General features: G+C 46.6%; 3 protein-coding genes across 5 annotated transcripts in view; 1 reads left to right on the top strand and 2 right to left on the bottom strand.

Annotated features, from left to right (window-relative positions):
• Window positions 1–6,416, top strand: part of CNTN2 (contactin 2) — a 32,913-nt gene extending 26,497 nt beyond the window's left edge. Inside the window, exons 20-23 of the mRNA XM_066261581.1 lie at window positions 729–915; window positions 1,215–1,327; window positions 1,811–1,979; window positions 2,398–6,416. Of these exons, the coding sequence (XP_066117678.1) occupies window positions 729–915; window positions 1,215–1,327; window positions 1,811–1,979; window positions 2,398–2,507 (579 nt within the window). The 3' untranslated portion in view covers window positions 2,508–6,416. The remainder of the gene's footprint in view (window positions 1–728; window positions 916–1,214; window positions 1,328–1,810; window positions 1,980–2,397) is intronic.
• A 4,194-nt stretch (window positions 6,417–10,610) lies between these two features.
• TMEM81 (transmembrane protein 81) lies at window positions 10,611–14,437 on the bottom strand. The gene has a single exon (XM_066261580.1). It carries the CDS (start codon window positions 11,844–11,846, stop codon window positions 11,007–11,009), a length of 840 nt encoding a protein of 279 aa, XP_066117677.1. The 5' UTR covers window positions 11,847–14,437; the 3' UTR covers window positions 10,611–11,006.
• Window positions 14,438–14,580: 143 nt separating this feature from the next.
• Window positions 14,581–24,480, bottom strand: part of RBBP5 (RB binding protein 5, histone lysine methyltransferase complex subunit) — a 29,747-nt gene continuing 19,847 nt past the window's right edge. Inside the window, exons 13-14 of one of the 3 annotated variants that reach the window (XM_066261578.1) lie at window positions 22,633–22,824; window positions 14,581–15,894 (exon numbers count right to left, since the gene is read on the bottom strand). In XM_066261578.1, the coding sequence (XP_066117675.1) occupies window positions 15,866–15,894; window positions 22,633–22,824 (221 nt within the window). In that variant the 3' untranslated portion in view covers window positions 14,581–15,865. Of the gene's footprint in view, window positions 15,895–22,555; window positions 22,825–24,480 lie in introns of those variants that run through there. The other 2 variants (XM_066261579.1, XM_066261577.1) reach the window with 2 other exon arrangements.

Below are 24,480 nucleotides of genomic sequence, written 5' to 3'. Positions count from 1 at the left end.
CCCTGTCCTAGGGTGCTCTGGGCCCCGCAGTTTCTGGCCTGAGCCCTGGGCCCACCTGTGAGTCCACACTAGGGTGCTTATGGAATTGGTGGAGAGAGAGGGGAAGCCAAGAGAAAGGGAAGAAGGAAAAGCAAGGATGTCACTACCTAAGGCAAGTCACCAGGCCTGGTTACTAGTGGTGTTGTTAATACCGTTCCAGTAGAGTCCGCCCTGGGTTTAACACACAGGGTTATGCAAACCCCACTGAGGAGAGAACACCCAGCTCTGCCTTTGATTTGGAAGACTAGGTCGCAGGTCTTAATATTATGATGACTATTTACATGAGTTTGCGTTTGTTGGCAGCCATCATAAGTTTGCTGGGATGTGGTGGCAACTTTGCAAGTACAAATATGCATCTCATAACCTTTAGCAGAGTCCTCACAGAATTCCTGGACATAATGAAATAGGATTGGGCTCCAGGCTGAGGATGTGCCCGTCCCCGACGGCCACCAGCCACTCACCAGCTCCCTGTGAGGCAGTGAGGAGGGAGCAGGGACTGACCCTCCCCGACTAGTCCCTGCTCTCTTGAAGTTCATGATCTAGTGTCCAGCTTCTAAGACTCACGACCGAGTCACAAGGCCCAGAGTGAGCAGGAGAGGAACAGAATATAGGTGACCAGGGCCAGGATCAGGGGCGCTCTGAGGTCCTGAACTTGACTGCTGACCCTAGGACATCCCGGCCCCCTTCAGATCCGCTACTGGAAAGCTGGGGACAAAGAAGCAGCTGCTGACCGAGTGAGGTCAGCAGGGATGGACACTAGTGCCCGAGTCACTGACCTGCACCCCAACACCAAGTACCATGTGACCGTTCGGGCCTACAACCGGGCGGGCACCGGGCCTGCCAGCCCTTCTGCCAATGCCACAACCATGAAGCCCCGTGAGTCTCTCACCCTGGAATGGGGGAGGGGTGTGGGTGTGTGGTGGGGCGGTGGCTCTAGGATCACCCCCCCCCCCCCACGCAAGGCCACAAGCCCTGGGCTGGACAGAAACAAGGCAGCAAGCCTAATGGAAAAAGAGAGTAGAGTTCATGGCTTCTGAAGCACCGCTCTTCTTCGCCAACCTTTGAATTTTTGTGGGGTTTCTTAGGCAGCTATGACAGACATTTAGGAAAAGGCAAGGGGGTTGGTGGTGAGGGAACATTCTGAAGACGCCCCAACTTCCTCCCTCCTCTGACAGCTCCGCAGCGACCGCCTGGCAACGTCTCCTGGACTTTATCGGGCTCCATTCTGAGCATTAAGTGGGACCCTGTGGTCGCTCTCCGCAATGAGTCTGCAGTCACTGGCTATAAGGTAAGGGAGGGGTCAGCCAAGCCCTGGCTGGTGAGGAGCTGCTCGTCTATTTCCAGGGAACACAGGAGGGCTGCAGTTTGTAGCAGGAAGGAACTGAGTTAGATGTAAGCAAAGCGTTTGTGATTGTGACAGGCATGGAATCCATGAATGTCCTCCAGGTAACTTGTCATAGAGACCATGAGAAAGGGGGCAGGTGGTATGGCTGCAGAAAGGCAGGGTTCATGGGGCAGTGATGGACTGGATGAAGAGGGGGGTCCTTTTAGCCTAAGGGGTCTGCAAAAACAGTTCAGCTGCTTGCAAGCTTTTCTCCCACCAATGAGGCACTTATTCAAGCGCCTGGTCCGGGTCAACTGGGAACAGGAGGGATGAGGAGGCAGGCTCTCTCGGGCCCAGAACTACATGGGCTCCTCCCAGGGCCTCAAGCTGGGGGAGAAGAGAATCAGCCAAGGTGTAAGGAACTGCACCTGGCTAACGCTCCCACAGATGCTGTACCAGAATGACTTACACCTAACTCCCAAGCTCCACCTCACCAACAAGAACTGGATAGAAATTCCCGTGTCTGAAGACATCGGCCATGCTCTGGTGCAGATCCGGACCACGGGGCCTGGAGGGGACGGAACCCCGGCAGAAGTCTACATCGTGAGGAACGGAGGTGCTGCCTCTCCCCGCCCACCCCCCCCGGGAGTAACAGGGTCCACTCAGATGCCTGGTGAGGGAATCTCCCACCCAAGCCAACCCGATCCAGACAGACCCCAAGGGCAACGGGTAAGGCAGGCAGGAGCCAAGTGCAAAGTAGTCCTGCAACTGCCTTTGCTCCCCTCTCCCCAACCCCAACCCCGAGGGCTTCAGGGGTGAGTGTGCTCTTTTCAGGGGGCACAGGGGGAGGCCCAGGACCAGCAAAGCCGAGGTCCTACAAAATGCTATAGGAGTGGGGCTGAGAACACCTCCCAGTCCTGAAGCCTGCCCTCTGAGTCCCCATAGAAAGATCTGGATCCCATCCCGAGACTGGGGCGGGCGGGGTGGGGCAGGGCCCAGCCCTCCCACCTCGCACATCCGCCTGCCCCTTGCAGGCACAAGCATGATGGTGGAGAACTCAGCAGTCCGTCCAGCCCCACAGTCCGGCACCTCCGTCTCCCACGCCCTGGCAATGCTGATCCTCGTGGGCTACCTGGAGCTCTGACCTCAGCACCCCGTCTCCACCAGTCAGACAGCTGCCTCTGACGGACACAGCCAGGGGCCCCGTCCCTTCCCAAAGCCACGTGGCCCAACACTGTGCCTGAGAATGGCTGGTTTTAAATATCTACTTTAGACAGTGCCCTTTTTTGTAGGAGGCAGGATATTTCATATTCTGCCACAGGATAGAACCCACATGAGGATTTTTGTTTTAAATTAAGAGGCACCAGGCAGTAATTTCCATGATACTGGACACTATGCCCAGGGCCTCTAGGGTGCCGAGATGGAAGGAACAGGCTTATGGGAAGAAAGGGGTCTGAGACATCTATCCACATGTCTGTGGAGATGGCACCTGTCCCAGATGGCACTCTGTCCCCTGAGAGCAGAGTCCTGGACCCGGTGGAGCGCTGGATGTGACTCGGCTGAAGTGGGACGAAGCATAAACATAAACATCCCTCAGTCCAAGGAGAGAGTCAACTCTGGGACCAAGGACTCTCCGACTTTCCCAAGGGGTGACACAGCCGGACCCTGACATTACCCTCAATGACACCCTGGAGGCCCCTGACAACTGACCAGGTGTCTGAGCACCCATGCCCTGAAGTCTGAGGCCAAGCAGCCTGAGCCCCTGCAGCTCTGGGGGGGTGACACCCCAGACTGCTGGGGGTGGGGGCTAACAAGAGCTGAGAGGCTGGGACACCTGGTGGAGAGGGGCACCAGACTGGCCTGATTTTGCCCTCTTAGCCAACACTGCCAACCCAGAGTAACAGAAGCCACTACAGGTAGCTGGGTGACTCAAGGGCTTATCTTGGGGAGGTCCCCTACCCCACCAAAACCCATCCTGCCCTGACCCTCCAGGGACATCAGAGACAGGGGTCGTGTGCCCGCCCTCTTCCTCTAGCTTGGCCCATTTGAGGCTAGGAGATTAATAGCATTGATTCTGGGCATCTTAGAGTCGGGAGCCTCCTGAGGACAGAGGACAAATGTGGCCCTGCCTACTCCCAGAAATTCCTGGGATCACCTGGCAAGACCCACCCCCCGGGCTGCCTCGGACTGCTCTTTTGCATATTTCCAGAAGAAAAGGGGTTAATAAATGGGACATTCTATCTTCTGCTCTGGGTATATTACCAGTCACAGAACATCGGAGCTGGAAGAGGCTTTAGAGCTCAACTTGACCAAGCCCCTCATTTAACAGATAAGGAAACAGATTGAAAGGGTCAGGGACTTCCCAAGGTCATACAGCGTGGCAGTGACGGGGCTCAGATAGGAACTCCAGTCTCCTTGTCCAGAGGAAGAGGGCAGTGCTGAATGGCTATGGTCTAGTTAAGGTGGTGGTGGAGAAGGACAATGGGCTATGAAAGTTCTACTTCAAGAGGTTCTGGTGGGTGATCATGGCTGGGTCCCAACCCAAGGTGCAGATTCTATGAGACATCAATCTTTGCCTAGCTTCTGCGAGGGCCTCAATATGCAGTGCTGGCCTGCAGCCCGTTTCCCTTACCCTTGCTCCTAGAAGAGGCCAAAGCAAGGGCAGAGACTGCCCAAACCCAGGTAGCAGTGTTGGCACAACCTGTGCTCTTGGCAAGTGGCCCTTGACATCCAGGAGCAGCAGGACAGGGGTCTTGTAGGGGACAGGCCCCCTAAGCCTGATTTCTGTAGTTTACAGTTAAGAGTCTATTTTGGTATAATTTTTAAAACGTTTAAGTCCTGCTCTATTTTCCTGGGCAGGTTTATGTTGATGTTTTTACCCACTACAACTTTTTAAATAACGTAAGCTCACATCTCTTCACAGCACCTCTGCATCCACACCCCACCCCTGCCCAGGACTGCCTCCCAGGAGACCTCAGGTCACACCCTCCTCCCCGGCTCCCATCCACCCCCATGCGAGGTGCTGTGGGCTCAGCTTTGAGACAGCCTCCCATTACAGGGGCCTCAAACTTGGCCTAGCTTCCATGCTGACCTCTGTGGCTGTGGTTTATCCACACCCAGCTCCACCAGAAAGGGGATGCTCAAAGTAAGAAACCTGCTTCCCAGGGTTAGCTGATTCTGTTCTCCCTGCCTGGGGCTGCGGCAGGGGAAGCAGGCGCAGGTCTCCACGCTGGGCTGAGGACGAGCTGGTTTGGCACAGTTCTTCACCAGGGGAGCTGGGGGCCACAGTCCCCATGCTTGCTTGAGTCAAAAGACACTCACACCAAGTGTCTTAATTCTAAGGAGGCCCATTAGCAAAAGGGAGGGAAGGCAGGCTTGCCGGGAAGCTGAGGATTTCTTACCTAGGTAAGTCAGCCCCAGGAAAACCTGACCATGGTGCAGGCTGGGCTTGTTCAGGGGACGCAGAACTAACTGGAGTGTTCTGGCCACCTGAGACTTCAGGTAGAGTGAGCTCAGGTTTAATAAGCCAGACAGTGACCTGCGGACATGCACCCTTGTGAGATGTGCTTGCTTCTTGTTGGGGTGTCTGCAGGAACTTGCGTGGAGGCAGATTAAATGGTCTCTCAGATCCCTTCCTTCCCAAAGGGGCCTCCTCTGCTTGGAAGGGCTGGGGCAGATGAGGGGGCTACTCCTGCTATGGTCATGACCCAATTCTGAGTGTCTTCTCTCATTCCCAGCTCTAGGGAGCCAGCAAGGGGGCCAGCCAAAAACAAGTACCTTACCCCACAGTTTAGTGGCCAGTAAGTACCTTGAGGATGACGGACAGAGGCAGCCTGCAGACACTATTTCAGGGCCTAGGGAGCAGCTTGTCTGTTCTGTGTACACCTGGGCTCAGCCTGCAGGGCCCTTCCCACGGCCTTGGCTACCTGGTCCTGAGGCGCTGACAGGCTCCACACATACCTCGCCCCCAGGGAGGGCAGCTCTCTCTGGATGGAGTCTAGGGGGCAAGGTCAGGCATCAACTTTCATCAGATTATACAGATGGTGCCAGGGAATTCAAGGGCCAGTGAGGAGAGCTTTTTCTTTAGATCAAATAGAGACGGAGACTAAACAGGAGAACCTCTGCAAGGAGACTCTGGGATGGCAGGAAGCACCCTTGTTAAAGCTGTGAGGAGTTTTGACAGCTAGTGCCCTTGAGGCTAGGTTAGGCGAGGACTGGAGGGGGGGCAGGTGCTGTGGGGTGTCCTTCGGTGCTCAGATTCTGAGTCAGAAGGTGCTCAGCACAGGAAGTGTCAGAGCACCTTCCGACCTGCTGTGGCCCCTGCAGCACAGTCACTAAGGGAGGCCCCCACCCCGCAGTCTGTCCCCAGCACACACTGCCCTGCCCCTGGCAATCCTGGGAACCACCTCTGTGCACCGGACAAGAGCACAAGCTGGCGGATGCTTTACTCCCTGCATCCCTTCTCAGCTAGGACTCTTCCTGGTCTCAGAACAGGACTGCCACCTGGGCTCCTGTCACAGGGATAGTATCCTCAGACTGGCGCTTGAGGCCCAGGTGTGGTGCCCTGCTTCCCTGGGCTGGCCTAACCTGGGCTTTGTCCTGGGGATTAACGGGGCTGCCAGAGGCTCCTGGAGTGGTGTGAGGGATCAGGGAGGCCCTTTGCGGGGGCTTCAAAGCACTCTGTGGAAAGAGGTGCTTGGTAGCCGTGTATACATATGGTTGTAGGCTTTGGGAAGGTAGAATAGAGAGGAGCTAGAGAGGAACAGATGGGTCAGGTAGCCGTGCCTAGGGCCCCAGGAAGCCTAGTACCCTTACTTGGGCTGCACCCTGCCTTTGCCCCCAGACTCCCACTTACCCACTCTCCCCAGGGCCAGCAAAGCTTAGAGAAGCCTCCGACTCAGCAAGGCATGGGCTTCATCGAACCACTGACTTGACTTGGTTTTTGTTCAAATGGAACCACTGCCACTGGCCTGTTGTCTCTTGTACTTCTTGTAATGGTAGTTATTGACTCTGGTAGCGGGCAGTTCTTAAATAAAGACAGTTTCTCAACCTGCGGAGGCAGCTGGCGCCAGCTATGGTGTTTCTATCAGGCTAAAGCACACCTCCTCATCCCGTTCCCTAACCCTAGGCTTTATCAGTGCCTTCCTGCTTCACCAGTCAACTCTAAGAAGTCACAGCACACAGTCCGTGTTGCTTCCATTCGGTCCCCGAAGGGAGCGAGTCAGCAGGAAAGACTCGAAGGCAGGCCTTCTGTGAGACTGGGCTGGCTTTCACTAACACAAGGGGCCGGAAACAGTGCTCGTGGGATGGGACTCTTTCAAGGTGCCCTGATGTTTAAGACACTGGAGGTACTGACTCAGCTGTACCCAAGAGAAGTCTTCTCCCTGCAGATGTAGTGACCCCACCTAGAGAAAAGTGCCTCTAGGGTCTGTTCACAGCAGCCAATGGAGTTTGAGCTCCTAGTCAGTTTCCAGCTGCAACAGTGTCACACATTCAGCAAATAACAATCAAACGTCTGTTCCATCTGAGACTTGTGCAGCCCTTTTAAGAGTTGCATTTGTTCAGGGCAAAGCAGGCAGGACTCCATGCTGACAGTGCCCACAGCCTCTTTCAGGGAACAGGGAGACCAAGGCAGGCAGAGGCCCCTACTTGCTGCTCGGCTAGGTGCCAGGGCCTGCTCAGCAGCAGTCCAGGCTGACAGCAAGCCCCAAAGGGGGCCAGCATGAATAGCAATATGATACAAAAGGCTCACCCCGTCCACTTTGCACCCAAAGGGGCTGCTGGAACCCTGTACACTCTAGAAAGCAAGTGTTAATGCAGCAGCATCTCCTTGACCCTCCTGAAGCAGATTACATGCACAGTATTTCAATAAGCTGAACTGGCTTTGGGTCTTTACTAACACAGCTGAGGGTCTTTCATTTTCTTCCCTGTTCAATCCCTTTGCAAAGTCAGAGTCAAAACTCAAGAGTCCAGAGCACAGAGGGCTATAAAGCTAGAGCTGTCCAACATTCCATCTATGCTTGATCACTGGCTGGCTGGAGAAGTGACTTAGCTCCTCCTGGGTCTTACTCTCTACCTGGAAAACGTGCAGCTGTGCCCCGTCCTCCTCCCTCCTGGGTAAAGTAACACTGAGTCACCTACAAAGATGTTATGTTCTTTTCAATATAGCAAGCTCTCTCCTGACTGCTCCAGCAAATTGTCCAGTACTTAATTAATATGCATCAGTAATGACTCTGCCTAACTTGTGTCCAGTCCTTCAGTTTTACTCACAGGATCTCATTTGATCTTTACGATCACCCATTTCAAAGATGAGGACTACAGAGGTCAGCCAGCTTGCTCCATTATCAGTCGCTAGCAGAAACAGGAGCAGAACCTAGGTCTTCTGAAATCTGTCCCCTCTGAGGTAAAGGGGAGAGTGTGTGGGAAATGTACGATCTTTTCTCAATAAGAGCAATAGTAAAGACTCCCTGTGCACGGGCCTAGACCAGTGGTTCTCAATCTTCACCATAAATCAGGATTACCTGTAAAACGTCTACAAAACAGAGATGCCTTGAACACACGGTTTACAGATATCTAGGACACTGAAAAGGCCTAAAAGCAGTGACTCCCCGGTGACCATAAGCACACCCAGCGCCCAGACCTTGGTTTCTAAGGACTACTCCTCACACTAAAAGGAACCAGAGCTCCCTGGAGAAAAGGAGATTCAGGCTGGGAGCAAGGAAAATCCAAATGTGCATCTGAGATATCCTGTACTAGAAAGCAAGGACACACTCGAAGTCAAACGGGGTCACATCACAAGGACAAAAGAACTGGCTGGAAGGAAGTCCTCTACTGGCCAAAACAGGACAATCTGAACAACAAAAACAAGACAACAGTAGTGGGTTATATACAGTTCACTGAATTAGAGAATCCACTGAGACTTCAAAAATAAGGTGTAAAACAAGCAGCTCTTCTTTACAGAAAACTGCAGGCTAGTAAAAATATAGAAATGATGAATTTAAAGAATCATCACTTTGTAATGCCCAACATGCAGTAATAAGGCAAGGATCACAAATGAATTCCAAAACACTTGTGAACATTTTTTAGAAAACCAGGTAATTACAAAATATCATCTCACAGATTAGTTACAAAAGGAAAATTACAAAAGGAAGACATATACAGGGGTGGGCAAAAGTAGGTTGATTGTTGTAATACAAATAAATACAATAATAAATAAATAAAAGGAAACTCTGTTTTGCCTATTCTCAACTATAAACTTACTTGCCCACCCCGAATATCCCTTTGGAGATATCTGTCATCTACAGCAGGTCAACCTGACATCATGCGCCTCTGGAGGCGATACAGTAAGTACGTTCCATAATTTACAGGGGGTTCTTGTCAAAATATTTAAGATTCATTCCTCAGAACATAGTTACAAAATAACAAATCCAGATTGTGTGACACTATCCAAGACAACTGGTCCAGACTATTCAACCAAATCAATGTCATGAAAAATGGATCATAAAATAAGATGTAAGAGAAATAACCAAATGTAATATATTAACCTTCATTTGAACCTGGATCAAAAATAAAATTAAAAAGCTCTAAGATTTTAGGGGGGAAAAAAATCTATGTCAGATTAGAGTGGTTCATCTTCTTAGATGTGATGAAAATATTGTGGCTATAAAGGGGAATGCCGTTATTTGGAGATGCATACATGCTTTAAGATTAAAGGGTGACAATGTGACTAGCTTTCAAGTGGTTCAGTGAAGTCAGTATTATTTAGAAATGTAATTATATCAAAATGTTCAGTTCAATCTAGGTAAAGAGACACCAAACCTTTCTTTCAACTTTCATACAGGTTTGACATTTTTAAAAATTATTACTTTTTAAGATTTTACTTACAGATTTAGAGAAAGGAGAGAAGTGGGGGGTTGAGGAGCAGGAAGCGTCAACTTATAGTAGTTGGCTCTTGTATGTGCTTTGACCAGGCAAGCCTGGGGTTCCGAATCAGAGACCTCAGCATTCCAGGTTAACACTTTATCCATTGCGCCACCACAGGTCAGGCATCATTTTTTTAAATTAAAAGTAGAGGAAACCATAGATATCCACTGGCCATAATTAAAACTGGACTAGCATCCTCAGGGTTGGGGCTCAGGAATTTTTTTCAAAAGCTCATCCAAGTGGTTCAGATACTGCTTGGGCAGAGAATCACCAGTCCAACCTTGATTTCTACTATCTCCTCTGTAGCCAGAGAACAGAGGGGAAGAAATGCTTGAATTCTCTGAGAGCTATCCTGGCTGGTGGCCAACAGCCTTTTCCCTGCTGGTTCAACAAGCCAATTATGATCCAGTCTGAATGGCTCAGGGGTATTCAGGTTGGATTTCCCACGAAGGAAGGTACTAGTCCTTCCTTAAGGGGCCTTGGCTGCTGTAAGAAACCAATACATTTGACCTTTCCAGGAACAGAAACTTCAGGATACTGAGTTAGGAGAAAAGTAGGGAGCAAGTCAAGGAACTTTTTCAGGGGAAACCTATCAGATGAAGACTCCAGTGTTTTGCCAGAAGTCAATGTAACACTGAACAGAGGGTTCACCAGGGAGTATGGGGAGGGACAGATAAATTATTAACATTTAGTGATGGTCTATTACATATGGAGTCAGATGTCATTACTAACCTCGGCTCTGGTGTACATGGGCCTATACCCGACTACAAGACAATTTGTTCAATGTCTATTCTAGTAAAAGGCGAAAGATTTATGCGATCTGAAGAGAAACCAGAGTATTCAATGTCTATTCTAAGAAAATCGAGGTAAACGAAAGCCAGACCGATCATGGGACAATTTAAACCAGGAGTAGTCAACCTTTTTATACCTACTGCCCACTTTTGTATCTCTGTTAGTAGTAAAATTTTCTAACCGCCCACCGGTTCCACAGTAATGGTGATTTATAAAGTAGGTAAGTAACTTTACTTTATAAAATCTATAAAGCAGAGTTACAGCAAGTTAAAGCATATAATAATAATTACTTACCAAGTACTTTATGTCGGATTTTCGCTGTTTGACAGTATAAATCTTTATAAAACAACTTACTATAGTTAAATCTATCTTTATATTTATACTTTGGTTGCTCCACTACTGCCCACCATGAAAGCTGGAATGCCCACTCATGGGCGGTAGGGACCAGGTTGACTATCATTGATTTAAACAAATGCAAGAAAATTTTAACTGAAGACAGAAAAGACTAGGACTCCATACAGCTAGAGTCAATTATTTTTATTGAAGAGGAAAAAAATGTTTTCACTAGAAAAGCTATTACTAATATATCCTTCTATGTGATTATGCTGCTCAAAAGGAAGGAGGAGGTCGAAGAGTTGAGGACGCATACAAGTTGTAAAGAATAGAAAATAAATGCAAGTTTGGAAGACAGAAATCTTCCTAGCAGTAGGGGGATGCCTGCAGTCAGGTTACTGGGTGCCTAATGGCCAGGGAAGCTCAGAAAGAGATCCCTACGTGGCACAAGACGTTAGAGATGATTGCCCATTGCTACCACAATGTTGTCCCTTCCCCACATCCCTCTCTTTGGGCACTTTCCAGGAAAGCCCTCCCTCTTAGCTAATCAAAAATCAGGCAGCTAGAACACTCCGCTGAAAATTGGCTTCCTGAGCTAGCTGCCAAGTATAGCTTCCTGGGCAGCCAGCCCTTCAGGAGCAAGGCCTGTTAGGTCCTGAGGGTTGGCACTGCTGAAGACCAGCCTCAGCCCATAGCACAAGACAATGCTCACCAACACGCCGCCAATCACTCCGCTAGCAATTCCTATTCCCAAGGTTATTGCTACTGTCTTCTTCCATGGTGGATGGTGAGGCCTGGAATAGTTATCCAGATTCACTTCCAGGCCCGCATCTACCAACTTCTGATTCTCGGTGAGGGAATGGTGAAAATTCAGGTTCACCAAGGTAGGAGGAAGGACCCTCAGTCCAAAATAGAGCCTCTTGACGAGTCTCAAGTTTCTTAACAGCTGCACATCACATCGGTAGGTCCCAGAGTCATATTCCTGAGCAGATGCAAACTTCACAGAGTGGGAACGGGCTCGGAAGGGCTTGAAGACTTCATCTTCAGTTGAGATGATGCCCCGAGCAAGTCTCCAGGTGAACCGGAAAGCTTCCTGCCCAATCTCCAGGATGTCTGAACTGAGACAGTCCAGCTCAAATTCCTTCCCTATAAGGATGGTGAAGTGGAGCATCCCACAGATCCAGTTGGTCAGACATTCCAAACGCTGAGATGTACACTTCCTTCTCACTCCATCAGGGCCCACCTCACAGACGGTCTCTTCCTTATAGCCAAGGCCACAGGTGACAGTACAGGCTGTGGCATTGACAATAACTTTCCCCACAGCTTCTCGCAGCTTCTCAGGGATAGCCAGTGTTTTAGGTAAAGTCGCCACCAGAGGCAGACACAAGGCCAATACCAGGCTTCCAATGATAAAACTAGTGGGCAAAGCCTTCATGTCTCAATAGACATTTCACCACCCTCAGCCAGCACCCCAAGGTACTCCAGTTGACTCCTCTATGATATTGTAACTCAATTCCTTCGACATGAGATATCCTTCACAGTCAAAAGATATGATGCATGCACTGTCAATAAAACACTGCCACTTAATAAACCAAAGTCCAGTCCTTATTAACAAGCGAGGCCACAAGGCAGGGAAAAAAGTCACAATGTTGCTTCATCATAATCTCTGCTTCTTCCTGACCACCTTAGTCTTCATTTTCTCCACATCCTTTTAATGAATTTAAATCCACCTCTTGGGAAGACAAATATGAAGATTTCAGAAGTGGGTTTCCAAATAACCTCACATGCACTGAAGCTAGACTTCTCTTTCCCCTCCCAGCCAAACTGTGGGATCTAACTTAAAGGTTTTCAAAACCCCAGTTAAATCTAACCAAATAAGAAATCAAATGACAAATCTAAAAAAAAAAGGATTAATTTGAATTAAATTGTTGACTCTCAATACTCCTAATCCTTCTATAGAAAGGAGTAAGAACTCTGGGCTGGGAGGCAAGTGACTTATCCTTCCTGAATTTCTAATTCCTCCTTTGTAAACTAAAACCTTCTTGCCCACTTAGAGAAGGTCATTTTGAGCATGAAATGATAAAGTATACAAGAAAATACGTTGAAATCATAAAACACTGTCCATATGTAAGGACTTTTAAACAGAAATGAGTTATCAAGACAAGGCCAAGAGCTCTTTAAGAATCCAAACGTTCATCAATCAGCAAGGTAAGCGATTTAAACGCAGCTCCTCACCACCTTCCAGGCACTTCTCTTTCCCAAGGGCACCGAAGATAGTATCTGGAGGAGAGGATGCACACTTCTCCCCACCTCTCAGCCTGCTCACCTCACTCTACAGACCAGAGGAGTTCATCTTTCACTTGAACCAGCGTTGCTATGAAACAGCTATGATGTCAAAGACAGATTCTCAGTCACATAACAGAAAAGACTAGTAAGTAAACACTCAGGTTTGATTATTAAAATCAAAGACTTAAACAGACTTTATGAAACTTTTTTTTGTGTGTGACAGAGAGAGGACAGATAGGGACAGACAGGAGATGAGAAGCATCAAGTCTTCATTGTGGCAACTTAGTTGTTCATTGATTGCTTTCTCATATGTGCCTTGACCAGGGGGCTGCAGCAGAGCGAGTGGCCTTTTGCTCAAGCCAGCAACCTTGGGCTTCCAGCCAGTGACCCCAGGGTTTTGAACCTGGGTTCTCTGTGTCCCAGTCTGACGTTCTATCCACTGCGCCACCGCCTGGTCAGGCATGAAACATCTTATTGTTAAGGAGACATTGAGTGTTCAATGGTTCTAAAGTTATTTAATCTTGGGGGGAAAGGCTAGTCTAGAGAAACTTAACTGTACTTACACAATAAGAAAAAGCTCCCTGGAAGGCAGGCCGCTCCTGGCATGCAATTTACAGCCTCCAGAATACCTCCTAGCACTGGGGCCTCTACACAGTAGTCACACACACTTTGCTGAATTTAAAAATTTGGAGACAGATCACTCCCAGAAAGTCTTTTGACTTAACACCTTTTGAATGAATTATTTCCGATCTTGTCCAGAGGCAGACACCTGGACTGCCCAGACGTCCCCAACCTCCCAGCTCTGTACCTCCAGAGAAAGATCGAACGCCAGTGCACTGAGCTGCCTCTGCCACACCAAGCTCAGCGGCAGTGCATTTCAGAACGGATCAGTGCCTACAAACAAGCACCTACACCTGTTCTTTAATAAACATCCGATTTTATTTACAAAGCATTAAAGCTTCAGCAAGAAGTACCCAAGGCTAAGTCTCATCTTGTACAAAACTACAGAACATTAAAAAACAAAAGGGGGAGAGGAGCATGACAAAAGGGATGGAGAGAAATGCTTAAACTGTACAATTGGGAAAATCAAACTGAAATAGAAATTTTAGGAGCTGAAAAATATCCCCAAAGTAAAAATAATCATTAGGAGCTGCTGCCAGAAACCTTTGCATCACCGTCTGCACACCATCACAGTGTACAGCCGAGTCAGGGAACAAAGTGATGCCTGTAAACGAAAAGCTGTGAGCGAGCCACCTATTAATCTCAACTGCTGCCCTGGGATGAAACAGCAAATGAAGTCCACAGAGCGAGCATGTGAAGAAAAAGCAGTGGCATCTAAAAATACAGACATGTTGAAACTGACTCAATGAGAGCTCTTCAACTACTGAATATTTTGGTTTTAAAAGATGGAATAGAAGAGCCTCTTACTGATGTGTTCTACTTTAATTTCTATCCTAAAATCCAAAAGCTAATCAGCTTGTTTGGCTACCTATAGGAGCACCCACCAGCTGACAAGAGATTTCACAATAAGCAGTGTTTAAACTCTCCTTTGAAAATACTGTGAAAATGATGTACCAGGTTAAACACTTCTGGTCAGCTACTGCTCTACGCAGAGAACTAGAGCTCCCACACACCTGGTTTCTTCACTCTGGATTTTCAGAGGATTTCAAACACCGAATGTACATATCCATCCAATCCGCTACTTTTTATATAAAAGAACAGCAAAAGCAAAATGTTAAAAAAAAAAAAAGTTAAAAGCTAAGCAACCTTTCACAGAAAGGAAGTGACTGAAACATCGTAAGGAAAAGGAGCTTGGATTCGAGAAGGGGAAACGCAGTGACGGATGGAAGGGTTAGATGTCCACAAGCAATGGTAAAAAAAAATTTTGTTCCTTCATTTGTGATTTGAACTGTTGTTGCTGCTTTGATTTTGGACGGCTTTACTTTAGTCTTTGCATAGATTCCCTCACCCCAATAAAAAAGTAGCTTGAAGACACCTCCGTTTGTTTCCATCTCTGGAAGCCAGCATAAGTAAAGCAATATAAACTACAGATGATTCTTTGCTGGAGACGAATGAAACTAGCTATCTTCAAAAAAGCCATGATTAAAGAGGATGAACCAATAATGGAGGAAAATATGCAGTAAAGGAAAAACCTCTCTTATAGCCCAGCTTGAGCAAAATGGGCTATGTTAGGAAGAGGTGGTCTTTCTCATCTTTCTTACCTTTCTAATTTCAAATGTTTCGAGCACTTTCTTTTTGACCATCCTCTGTACACAATATGGAAATATAGGAGCTATCTGATGAGAGGGTAAGTTTCAAAATGAAATATGCAACAGAAGTTTGTCAAGGATACTGGTAGCAGAAGTTCAGATAAGAACCAGTCACTCAAGGACATGCACTGAGCCCTGGCTGGTTGGCTCAGTGGTAGAGCGTTGGCCCAGCATGTGGAAGTCCCGGGTTCGATTCCCGGCCAGGGCACACAGGAGAAGCGCTCATCTGCTTCTCTACCCTTCCCCCTCTCCTTCCTCTCTATCTCTCTCTTCCCCTCCCGCAGCCAAGGCTCCATTGGAGCAAAGCTGGCCCGGGCACTGAGGATGGCTCTATGGCCTCCACCTCAGGTGCTAGAATGGCTCCGGCTACAACGAAGCAACACCCCAGATGGGCAGAGCACTGCCCCCCTGGTGGGCATGCCGGGAGGATCCCGGTCAGGCGCATGCGGGAGTCTGTCTGACTGCCTCCCCGCTTCTCACTTCGGAAAAATACAAAACAAAACCAAAAAATCTTAAAAAAAAAGGACATGCATGAGGATAGAAGGAGACAGGAAACAACAGGTCAAAATGATGCTGGGTACAATAAACTGAGATGAGTAGAACAGGTATCTTTTCTCCAGCAACATAACTCAGTATTAAAATTTAAATGAGTTAAACTCCCATTTGATGTCTTCACAAATCCTCATTCCTGAGAGACTATTTGGACTTATGCTTGAAAGGGATGGGGCGTATACTTTTCTTTCATAATTCACGTCTTCAAACATAAAATTCACTCCTTCCACCTCCTGGGTGAAGTAGAGGCATTCTTTTTAAATTAAAAGTCAATTTCAAATTACTGAACAGTGTCCAGAGGCCACATGATGGAAAAGTGGGTAAGAACGGAGTACTTCATGGATCTTCATAACAGTTCAGAGATTGCTCCCCCTGCTAAAGAGATTAGACACAAAAAGGTTTCTTTTAGTATCATTTAGACCAGTTAGTTACAACAGAAAGACCAAGGGATGCTGGATGATGCATGACAAGCACACATGGGCTAAAAAATTTCCCCTTTAAGTTAAAACCAACTCTAACTCCCAATCCCACTTGAACTCTTCCTCATTGAAGCAATAATCCAAAAACCCAAACTTCCATCCCCTACTTTCTCAGTACTGGCCCAAAGGGCAAACAAAAGCAAAACAATCAGAGTTTTATACATTTTCTAGGCTGCTAATTAACCATTATCCAAGGTGTTAACAAAAACTACTTTTTAATCCAAAAAGTAAAGGAAATTCTAGGACACATCTTCAAATCTTTCATATATTAGACTGATTAGTCACTAAGTGATTAATAGTGAGCAACAAACCCTTTTCCAAGCACCCCCATTCCTTAAGTGACTTTCTCATCACCTTAGAATTCCAAATATGATGAAATGTTAATGAAAGCTACTGCTGGCATTTCTGTGTGCCAACAACTGATCAGCAAATAAAATCCTCAAGAGTAAAATCAAATGAACACTTTCCTGATTATTCCATAGAAGCTGTTCAACCTCTGAGGGACATCCTTAAATGGGCTGCTGTGAAATATTAACTAGGAGTGTAAAAAGAGAACAAGGTGAAGAAAATCCTCCCAGAAGCCACTGGGAATGGGGAAGCATATGCCACTTCAAGGGAAAACGGTTAAAAATAATTGCCCAAGTTATAAAAGAAAAGTACCCATTTATAAACTTTGCTTTTAACCTGACTTTTAAAGTAAAAATTAAAGCACAAATGAAAACTGGCAATAAAACTACATTCCCATTTGCCTAAGAATAAAATTACAAACTCTCCTGAATGCTATAATGTCAAAAATCAAATTTAAACTTTATATAGCTCAGTAATATAAAGTTTATTAAGCACCAGTTATGCAGATCTCTTTCAACAACAGCAAAAAACATAACAATTAATCTCTTGAGTTTATTTATTTATTTTGAGAGGCAGGGAGAGAGACAGTAACACCAAGCTACTCCTGGATGTGCCCTGACCGGGGAATCCCACCAGCAGACTCCACGCTGTGGGACGACACTCCAACCGAGCGATCTGGCCAAGGCTTGATTTTTTAAAAATTCTTGACAAGAGCCTGACCTGTGGTGGCGCAGTGGATAAAGCGTCGACCTGGAAATGCTGAGGTCGCCGGTTCAAAACCCTGGGCTTGCCTGGTCAAGGCACATATGGGAGTTGATGCTTCCAGCTCCTCCCTCCTTCTCTCTCTCTGTCTCTCTCTCCTCTCTCCCCCTCTCTCTCCTCTCTAAAAATGAATTAAAAATAAATAAATAAATTTAAAAAAAATAAAAAGTCTTGACAAGAATCTATGCCACAGGACTATCAGGCCTTTAAGGTTAGTTTTGCTGACTGTCCCCCCAGGTAACCTAACTAATATAGTTTTAAAATGAATACAACATTGACATTAAGCTTAAATCATGACAGAAAAACCAGAACAAACCAAAACCAGAACACTCATACTATGAACAAGCACATATTACCTAGTTGCAACATAAAGACAATCTACAATAATATAAAATTCAGCTCATGATGAACAGCTGCTACTGGTACCTTCCAATAGTGGCCCAAGCCAGGTGGCTTAAGAAAATACTGGATATTGATTTTTAAACATTACCGGAGTCAGCTAATAAAATCACCAAGAATGAGAAAGAATATCCAAATAATCATCTAATTTTAGCAGAAATTCATAAATTAGTTTTTGAGTGATTGATCCTTTTTTTAAAAGGGAAGAAGAGCCTCACCAGGCGGTGACGCAGTGGATAGAGCATTGGACTGGGACGCGGAAGACCCAGGTTTGAGACCCCCGAGGTCGCCAGCTTGAGCGCGGGCTCATCTAATTTGAGCAAAAGCTCACCAGCTTGGACCCAAGGTCGCTGGCTCAGGCAAAGGGTTACTCAGTCTGCTGAAGGCCCATGGTCAAGGCACATATGAGAAAGCAATCAATGAACAACTAAGGTGTCGCAATGCGCAACGAAAAACTAATGATTGATGCTTCTCATCTCTCCATTCCTGTCTGTCCCTGTCTATCCCTCACTCTGACTCTCTCTCTGTCTCCATAAAAAAAAAAAAAAAAAGGAAGAAGAGGGGAATAACAACCTTCACTCACTACCAAGCACTCAAAACAGAGATCTGGGAAGTGGTTTGGAGGCCTGAGAGGGGGGCCGGTATCAGCAGGCCAGTGGAGGACAAATGCAGGGCATTCTTCCCGGTGCCTGTCCACCCAAGCAGCGGTGCCTCTGCTCATTTTGGTCTTTGCCACCCCCATTAGACTCAAGTGGACACCAATCCCTTCAGACCCACCATCTCAGGAGGCCTTTAGACCACATATGTTGACAGCCCACAACACTGTCACACTCGCTACTGTGATGTTTACTACCAAGCAGCCCCAGTTCCTGGGCAATCCTCGAGCAATCACAGGGCAGCAGGGACACGAGTTGTTCTGCTCACATCTCAAGCTTCTGACCTGAGGAATGTCCTCTGGAGAGTGTCTAATGAGGTAATTGTGGGGAACCTGATAGGTGCCATGTTGATCTAGCGTTTCCAAAAAGTCCCAAGCTCAAGGTCACCCTCACCACACTTCATTGATGGTTCCTCCCTCATCACAGAAAGTGTGTCTTCATGGATATTGGTCCACTGGTGCTATCCAATTCTGATGAACTGTTTGATAGGGAAGAATTTTCTGAGCCCTAGATTCCAGACAGCCAGATTATTTCTACAGTGGTCTGTCTTCCAATCTTCCCCTGAAATGCAGACTGTCCTGCTGTAATACAGAATACACTACAGCAGCTTTGTCAGGGCTAATCAGGGCTTACTGAAGTTTCTTCCTTAACTGCTCAATTGCATATTTTAACAGTTGGGGCTTTTTTTTGTTGTTATTTTTATTGAGAGGAGGGGAGGCAGAGAGACAGACTCCTGCATGTGCCCTTACCAGGATCCACCCAGCAAGTCCACTGGGGGTGATGCTCTGGGGCACTGCTCCACTGCAAACGGAGTCATTTTTTTAGTGCCTGAGGCAGAGGCCATGGAGCTATCTATCTTCAGCATCCGAGGCCAACTTACTCAAGCCAATTGAGCCATGTCTGCAGGAGGGATAGAGAGAAAGAGAGAGAAGGGGGAGGGGCAGAGAAGCAGATGGTCACGTCTCCTGTGTGCCCTGAATGGGAGTTGAACACAGGACTTCCATACACCGGGCCAACACTCTATAACTGACTCAACCAGCCAAGGCCAACAGTTGTGTTTTTAATCTAACCTGAGCAGTAACACGGCTGATTAATTCTGCCTCCAAACAATTTAGCTCTAATGCAAAACTAGGGCATTTTGAGGAGGGGCGATCCACAAAACTTCGAATCTACAAATGTATTCCTCACACTGAACTGACTGTGGGTGTGTGTGTGTGATTCTGGCACAAGGGCCATGCTAATCTCTCCATCATTCCAATTTTAGTATAGTATTGGTGCCACTGAAGCAAGCACCTGAACTGATTTTTTGAAGATGGTTCAGCCTCAGGCATTCTAGATCAGATTTCATTTCTTAACACCTGGAAATCTACAATGACAGTATGCTGCTTTTATTGACAATGTCCAAGGTGTGGAGAAACATGGGACTCAAATGCCAGTTTTTAACACTGTGGACTTGGTGCCATGTGAAAATCAACAGCAGGTGCCAGCCAGCCTGTGCTTGCTCTGGGCCCTCCAAGCTGACCGTGGTACTGGATGATGCCATACTGTTGTCTGAAAACCCCACATAAAAGACAAGACGGGTTGTCCTGAAACTGAGACTTCTGATGGAGCTGTCTGTAATTCCCAGTTTCACCACTCTCCCCCAGATTTCCACCCAGTACAGAGATCCAAATCACACTGTAGCCAGTTGATAAAGCTGGATACAGCCCTTTGGAGAAAAGTCTTGGAACAAACCACAATGCCCCTATGAGGTTTTTTTAATGACCCTGCCCCTCAGCAAACTCTGGAGTTTAATCTGGCGGGTTCGGTTTTGAGATTTCAATTCAGTAAAAGATCAAGGCATCAAGGTCAGAGAAGAAAGGAGAAAACAGGCAGAGGAAGCCTAGCTCACGTGGGCAAGTACACATGCACGCAATCATGTGAGACTGGAGAAATGTTTGCAATAGTCTCTGCAGTTGTTTTGTCTGTGTGTTGCCAGAAAATGTACCATCACCCTGGCTCTGTTGTGTGAAAGTCTCCTCCAGTTCTCTTAAAGAATGAAGCTGTTAAAATAGTTGCCTCTACTTAACGTTGACCACTTAAGTGCCTAATAAAAATAATGTAGAAGAATCCAGTTTGAAGAACTGTTGTTCCAACATATAGATTCCAGCCTTTCATGAGGTGGGTGCCTCATTAACTTTGTCAGCAAAGTGAGTGAGAACAAATTTCTAATAGGCCCTTGTTTAAAGGAATCTATTGTTACTAGAAGCAGCTCTGAAATGCTGATTTGTCCAATACTAAAATATGTAGTCTACATATTAGGCAGTGGCACAGCGGGTAGAGCATCGCCCTGGGATGCAGAGAACCCAGTTTCGAAACCCCAAGGTCACTCACTGGCTTGAGTACAGATCTCCGGCTTGAGTATGGGATCATAGACATGACCCCAATGTCACTGGCTCGGCTGGTCAAGGGACATATGAGAAAGCAATCAATGAACTAAATTGCCGCAATGAAGAATTGATGCTTCTCATCTCTCTCCCTTCCTGTCTGTCCCTATCTGTCCCTCTCTCTGTCTCTCTCTTGCTTAGAAAACAAAAACTATATTCAGTATTTTGAGAATTTTAGTGACTAAAAAGACCCATTCCTTTAAGACTGAGTAAACATTTTCTTTCAACATGCTGATTCGGACCCTTGTAGACATGCTGAAACGCAGCTGAGAAGCACCACTGCCATCATACTCGGCTGGAACACTAACAGCGCTTCACAGGGCCTGTGACACAAACCCACTTTAGCCAATGCCAAAGATGTTTTAGTTGTTAGTGACCACATCAACTAAAATTAAAAGCTGAAATCATTGTATTATAGAGAGAAAAAAATGTGAGATTTTAAAACTTTAAATGGTTTATTTACCATTTATTTACAACAAAGCAAATAATTATTTACAGATGGGTTTCCAAGAAGCTAGGAGGCTATGTCCTACAATATTTCAATTAAATCAATATGTTTGGCCACATTTTAAATTACCCTAAAGCATTTCAGCTCTTTGGGCCAGGAAAATCTATTTAAACTTTAAATTGTTTCTTCTGTAGTGGTATCAGCTTGTGCAAGAAGTGAGTTATGAAACAATTGTTTTTATTTAATAAGTCAATTAATCTGCAATCTTTGCTAACAAAATTTATATAACTCTTCCAGACTATTTTAAAATCTATCCAGAGAGCCTTAAGTGGACTGAATGTGGAGGTAGAAACCGATCACAGTGAAGCACCGTAAATACTGTCAGAAAGAAATGGTGGTGCTCAGTGGTGTGATGATTAGCTGAAAAAAACCACAGTCTAGCTAATCTGAGGCAGAATATTCAAAACAGCGAGTACTTGAGTGCTTCAGCTTCTCTGCAGAAGAGGACTCGTGTGCACAATGACTCAGTGACCGGGTGTGAACAGGAACTCTGCCTCACATCCAGTGCATCATATCAGCACAGGTGGATGAATGCGTTTACATTAATAACGCATTTACATTAATATTGTAAAGCAGGGTGGGGGGAGGGACACCCCGGCCTCTGAGCCTACTGACCTAGCTGCAGAAAATTTAGAGTACTGAATTAACTCAAGTAGTTAAACTTGTAATTTTAAGCTTGTACATAAAGTTTCCAAAACCCAACAATGTTTGAATAGAAATGAACTCTTAATTTGATTACTGGTTTCCAAACAAGAGACCATTTAGCCTAGATTCATAAATATGTGATAGAAAATTGAAACTGTTCTCCCATCCCCCAATAAAAATCCCTCAGTCACATAAAAGAAAACTCAGTAAATTTTGAAAGGCTTAGGTGTTAAGAAGCTACACAGATACTGCAGTATCTGTCTTTTTGGTAATCTGAAAAAATAACACACCTCTTCTTCTTTTTAATCATGATGATACTACCAACAACATTTTTGTCTCTGGACTGAGAGAGAGAAAAAGCTGGGATTTGAACAATTTGAGGAAAGAAAGAGGGAGGGAGGGAGGGAAGCAGAAAAAAGATGCTACAGTTAGTCAGGGGTTGTGTAAAGCAAGCTATGGTTCTGGTTATCTGTATCGCTCTTTCATTTGAGGCCAAACAAAACATCTAGGAGCATATACAGATGAAGGAATTAATTAAACCAGGGGTTGCTGGTTGGAGCAACCCCTTTAGAGTCCTGTCATGGATTCTGACAGGACTCTACCTAAAGGTATGGAGATCTTCTCCACAAAAATACTCACACAATAGTCTGCATATAGTATCAAGGGAATGTAGATTCCTTGCAACCTATTTAGGGACCCAAGATTAAGAGCCACTGAATTAAGCCAAATCTGGTTCAGCCTGCCCTTCTTGGCAGCTTAAAACTTGGAGAGTATCTTCCACTTAGAAAAAGGAGGGAAGGAAGGAAAAAATGCTGCAGGTAAATGGAGTCAGGGGCTGTACAAAGCAAGGCCACAAAGCAAGCCAGACAGTGCTCCCAATGTGTCCTTACCTGTCAAGGGCTGGCTGAGTTCCGCCTGCACTTTACCCTTCGCTGATCCTTCCAGAGGTAAACCTCTGTCCCCTTTGTAGAGTTTCGGTTTAAATGGAGAATCTTTCTCTTTACCTTTTGATCCTTTAGGCCGGCCTGCTTGCTTCTTCTTGGATTTGCCATCCCCCTTCACACCCAGTAGTGGATGTACTTCTGTAAAAGGACGAATAGGCATGGAAAGACATCCACACACCACCAGTCCCATCACCCCGACTAAGCACATGACACACCACCTCTCCACGAGCAGAGTGTTGCCTTTGTGTCCTAGATCCACTAATACAAGGAGAAAATTTTGCTTTGTTTATTATTTATAAAACTATAGAAAGAATGGCCATTAATTGAAAAAAGGCTGCTTAGCCAAAAGGCACACACAGCCTACATGATTTGCACTGAGCCACAGCAGCTCTACATTGAAAAAGTAGCTAGGAACATACTGATACTACACACACCCACAGTGTCATATGAGAACAGAAAGGAAATGGGCTTTGGAACTATAGAGACCAGGGTAAGAATCCTGACTCAACCACATGATTACAAAGGCTTCCAGAGTCAGACTGTAAAAGGTAGGCAGGAGCAGCCCTGGCCAGTTGGCTTAGTGGTAAAGCATCAATCAGCATGTGGAAGTCCCAGGTTTGATTCCTGGTCAGGGCACATGGGAGAAGTGACCATTTGCTTCTCCACCCTTCCCCTCCTCCTTTTCTCCCTCTCTCTTCTTCTCCTGCAGCCATGGCTGATTGATTCAAGTGAGTTGGCCCTGGGCACTGAGGATGTCTCCATTTCCAGGTGCTAAAAATAGGTCGATACTTGAACATCAGCCCCAGATGGGCAGAGCATCGGCCCCAGATGGGGGTTGTTGGGTGGATCCCGGTCAGGGCACAAGTGGGAGTCTATCTCCCCTCTTCTCACTTAAATTAAGGGGAAAAAAAAAGTATGTAGGAGGCCTTGGTCAGTTGGCTCAGTGGTAGAGCATCAGCCCAGCATGTGGAAGTCCTGGGTTCAATTCCTGGCCAGGGCACACAGGAGAAGCGCCTATCTATTTCTCCATCCTTCCCCTTCTCCTTTCTTTCTGTCTCTCTCTTCCCCTCGCGCAGCCAAGGCTCCATTGGAGCAAAGCTGGCCCAGGCGCTGAGGATGGCTCCATGGCCTCTGCCTCAGGTGCTAGAATGGCTCCAGTTGCAACACCCCAGATAAGCAGAGCATCACCCCCTAGTGGGCTTGCAGGGTCAATCCCGGTTGGGCACATGCGGAGTCTGTCTCTCTGCTTCCCCACTTCTCACTTCAGAAAAACACACACACACATAAAGTAGGCAGAAGGAAAGACTGTTCAAGTCTGACTAGTACTTTACCACCTAATAAAATCTTGGGTGAGTGGGGAAGGATGGGAATGGTGGCATAATGAAACAAACTCTGAGTCAGATGTCAAAAGAGTTAAAAGTGTGTCATCTCCCTGTTTTGTTTCATTTCTTTTAAATTTTCTTATTCACCGAGAGAAGAGGAGACAGAAAGACATACTCCCACATGCGCCCTGACTGGGATCCACCTAGCAAGCCTTCTGGGGGGGGGGGGGCTGCCTGTCTGGGGCATTGCTCCATTGCTCAGCAACCAAACTCTTCTTAGCGCCTAAGATGGAGGCCACGGACCCATCCTCAGAGCCCGGGGCCAACTCATTCCAGTCGAGCCATGGCTGCAGGAAGAGGAGAGATAGAGAGAGAGAGAGAGAGAGAGAGAGAGAGAGAGATCGTACCCGGAACTTCCACAAGCCAAGCCAATGCTCTACCACTGAGCCAACCGGCCAGGGCCATCTCCCCA

This window comes from Saccopteryx bilineata, chromosome 2, assembly GCF_036850765.1.
Source record: "Saccopteryx bilineata isolate mSacBil1 chromosome 2, mSacBil1_pri_phased_curated, whole genome shotgun sequence".
Classification (NCBI taxonomy): Eukaryota; Metazoa; Chordata; class Mammalia; order Chiroptera; family Emballonuridae; genus Saccopteryx; species Saccopteryx bilineata.
The sequence above is the reverse complement of the archived record's forward strand: the minus strand, read 5'-3'. Positions and strand labels throughout refer to the sequence as shown.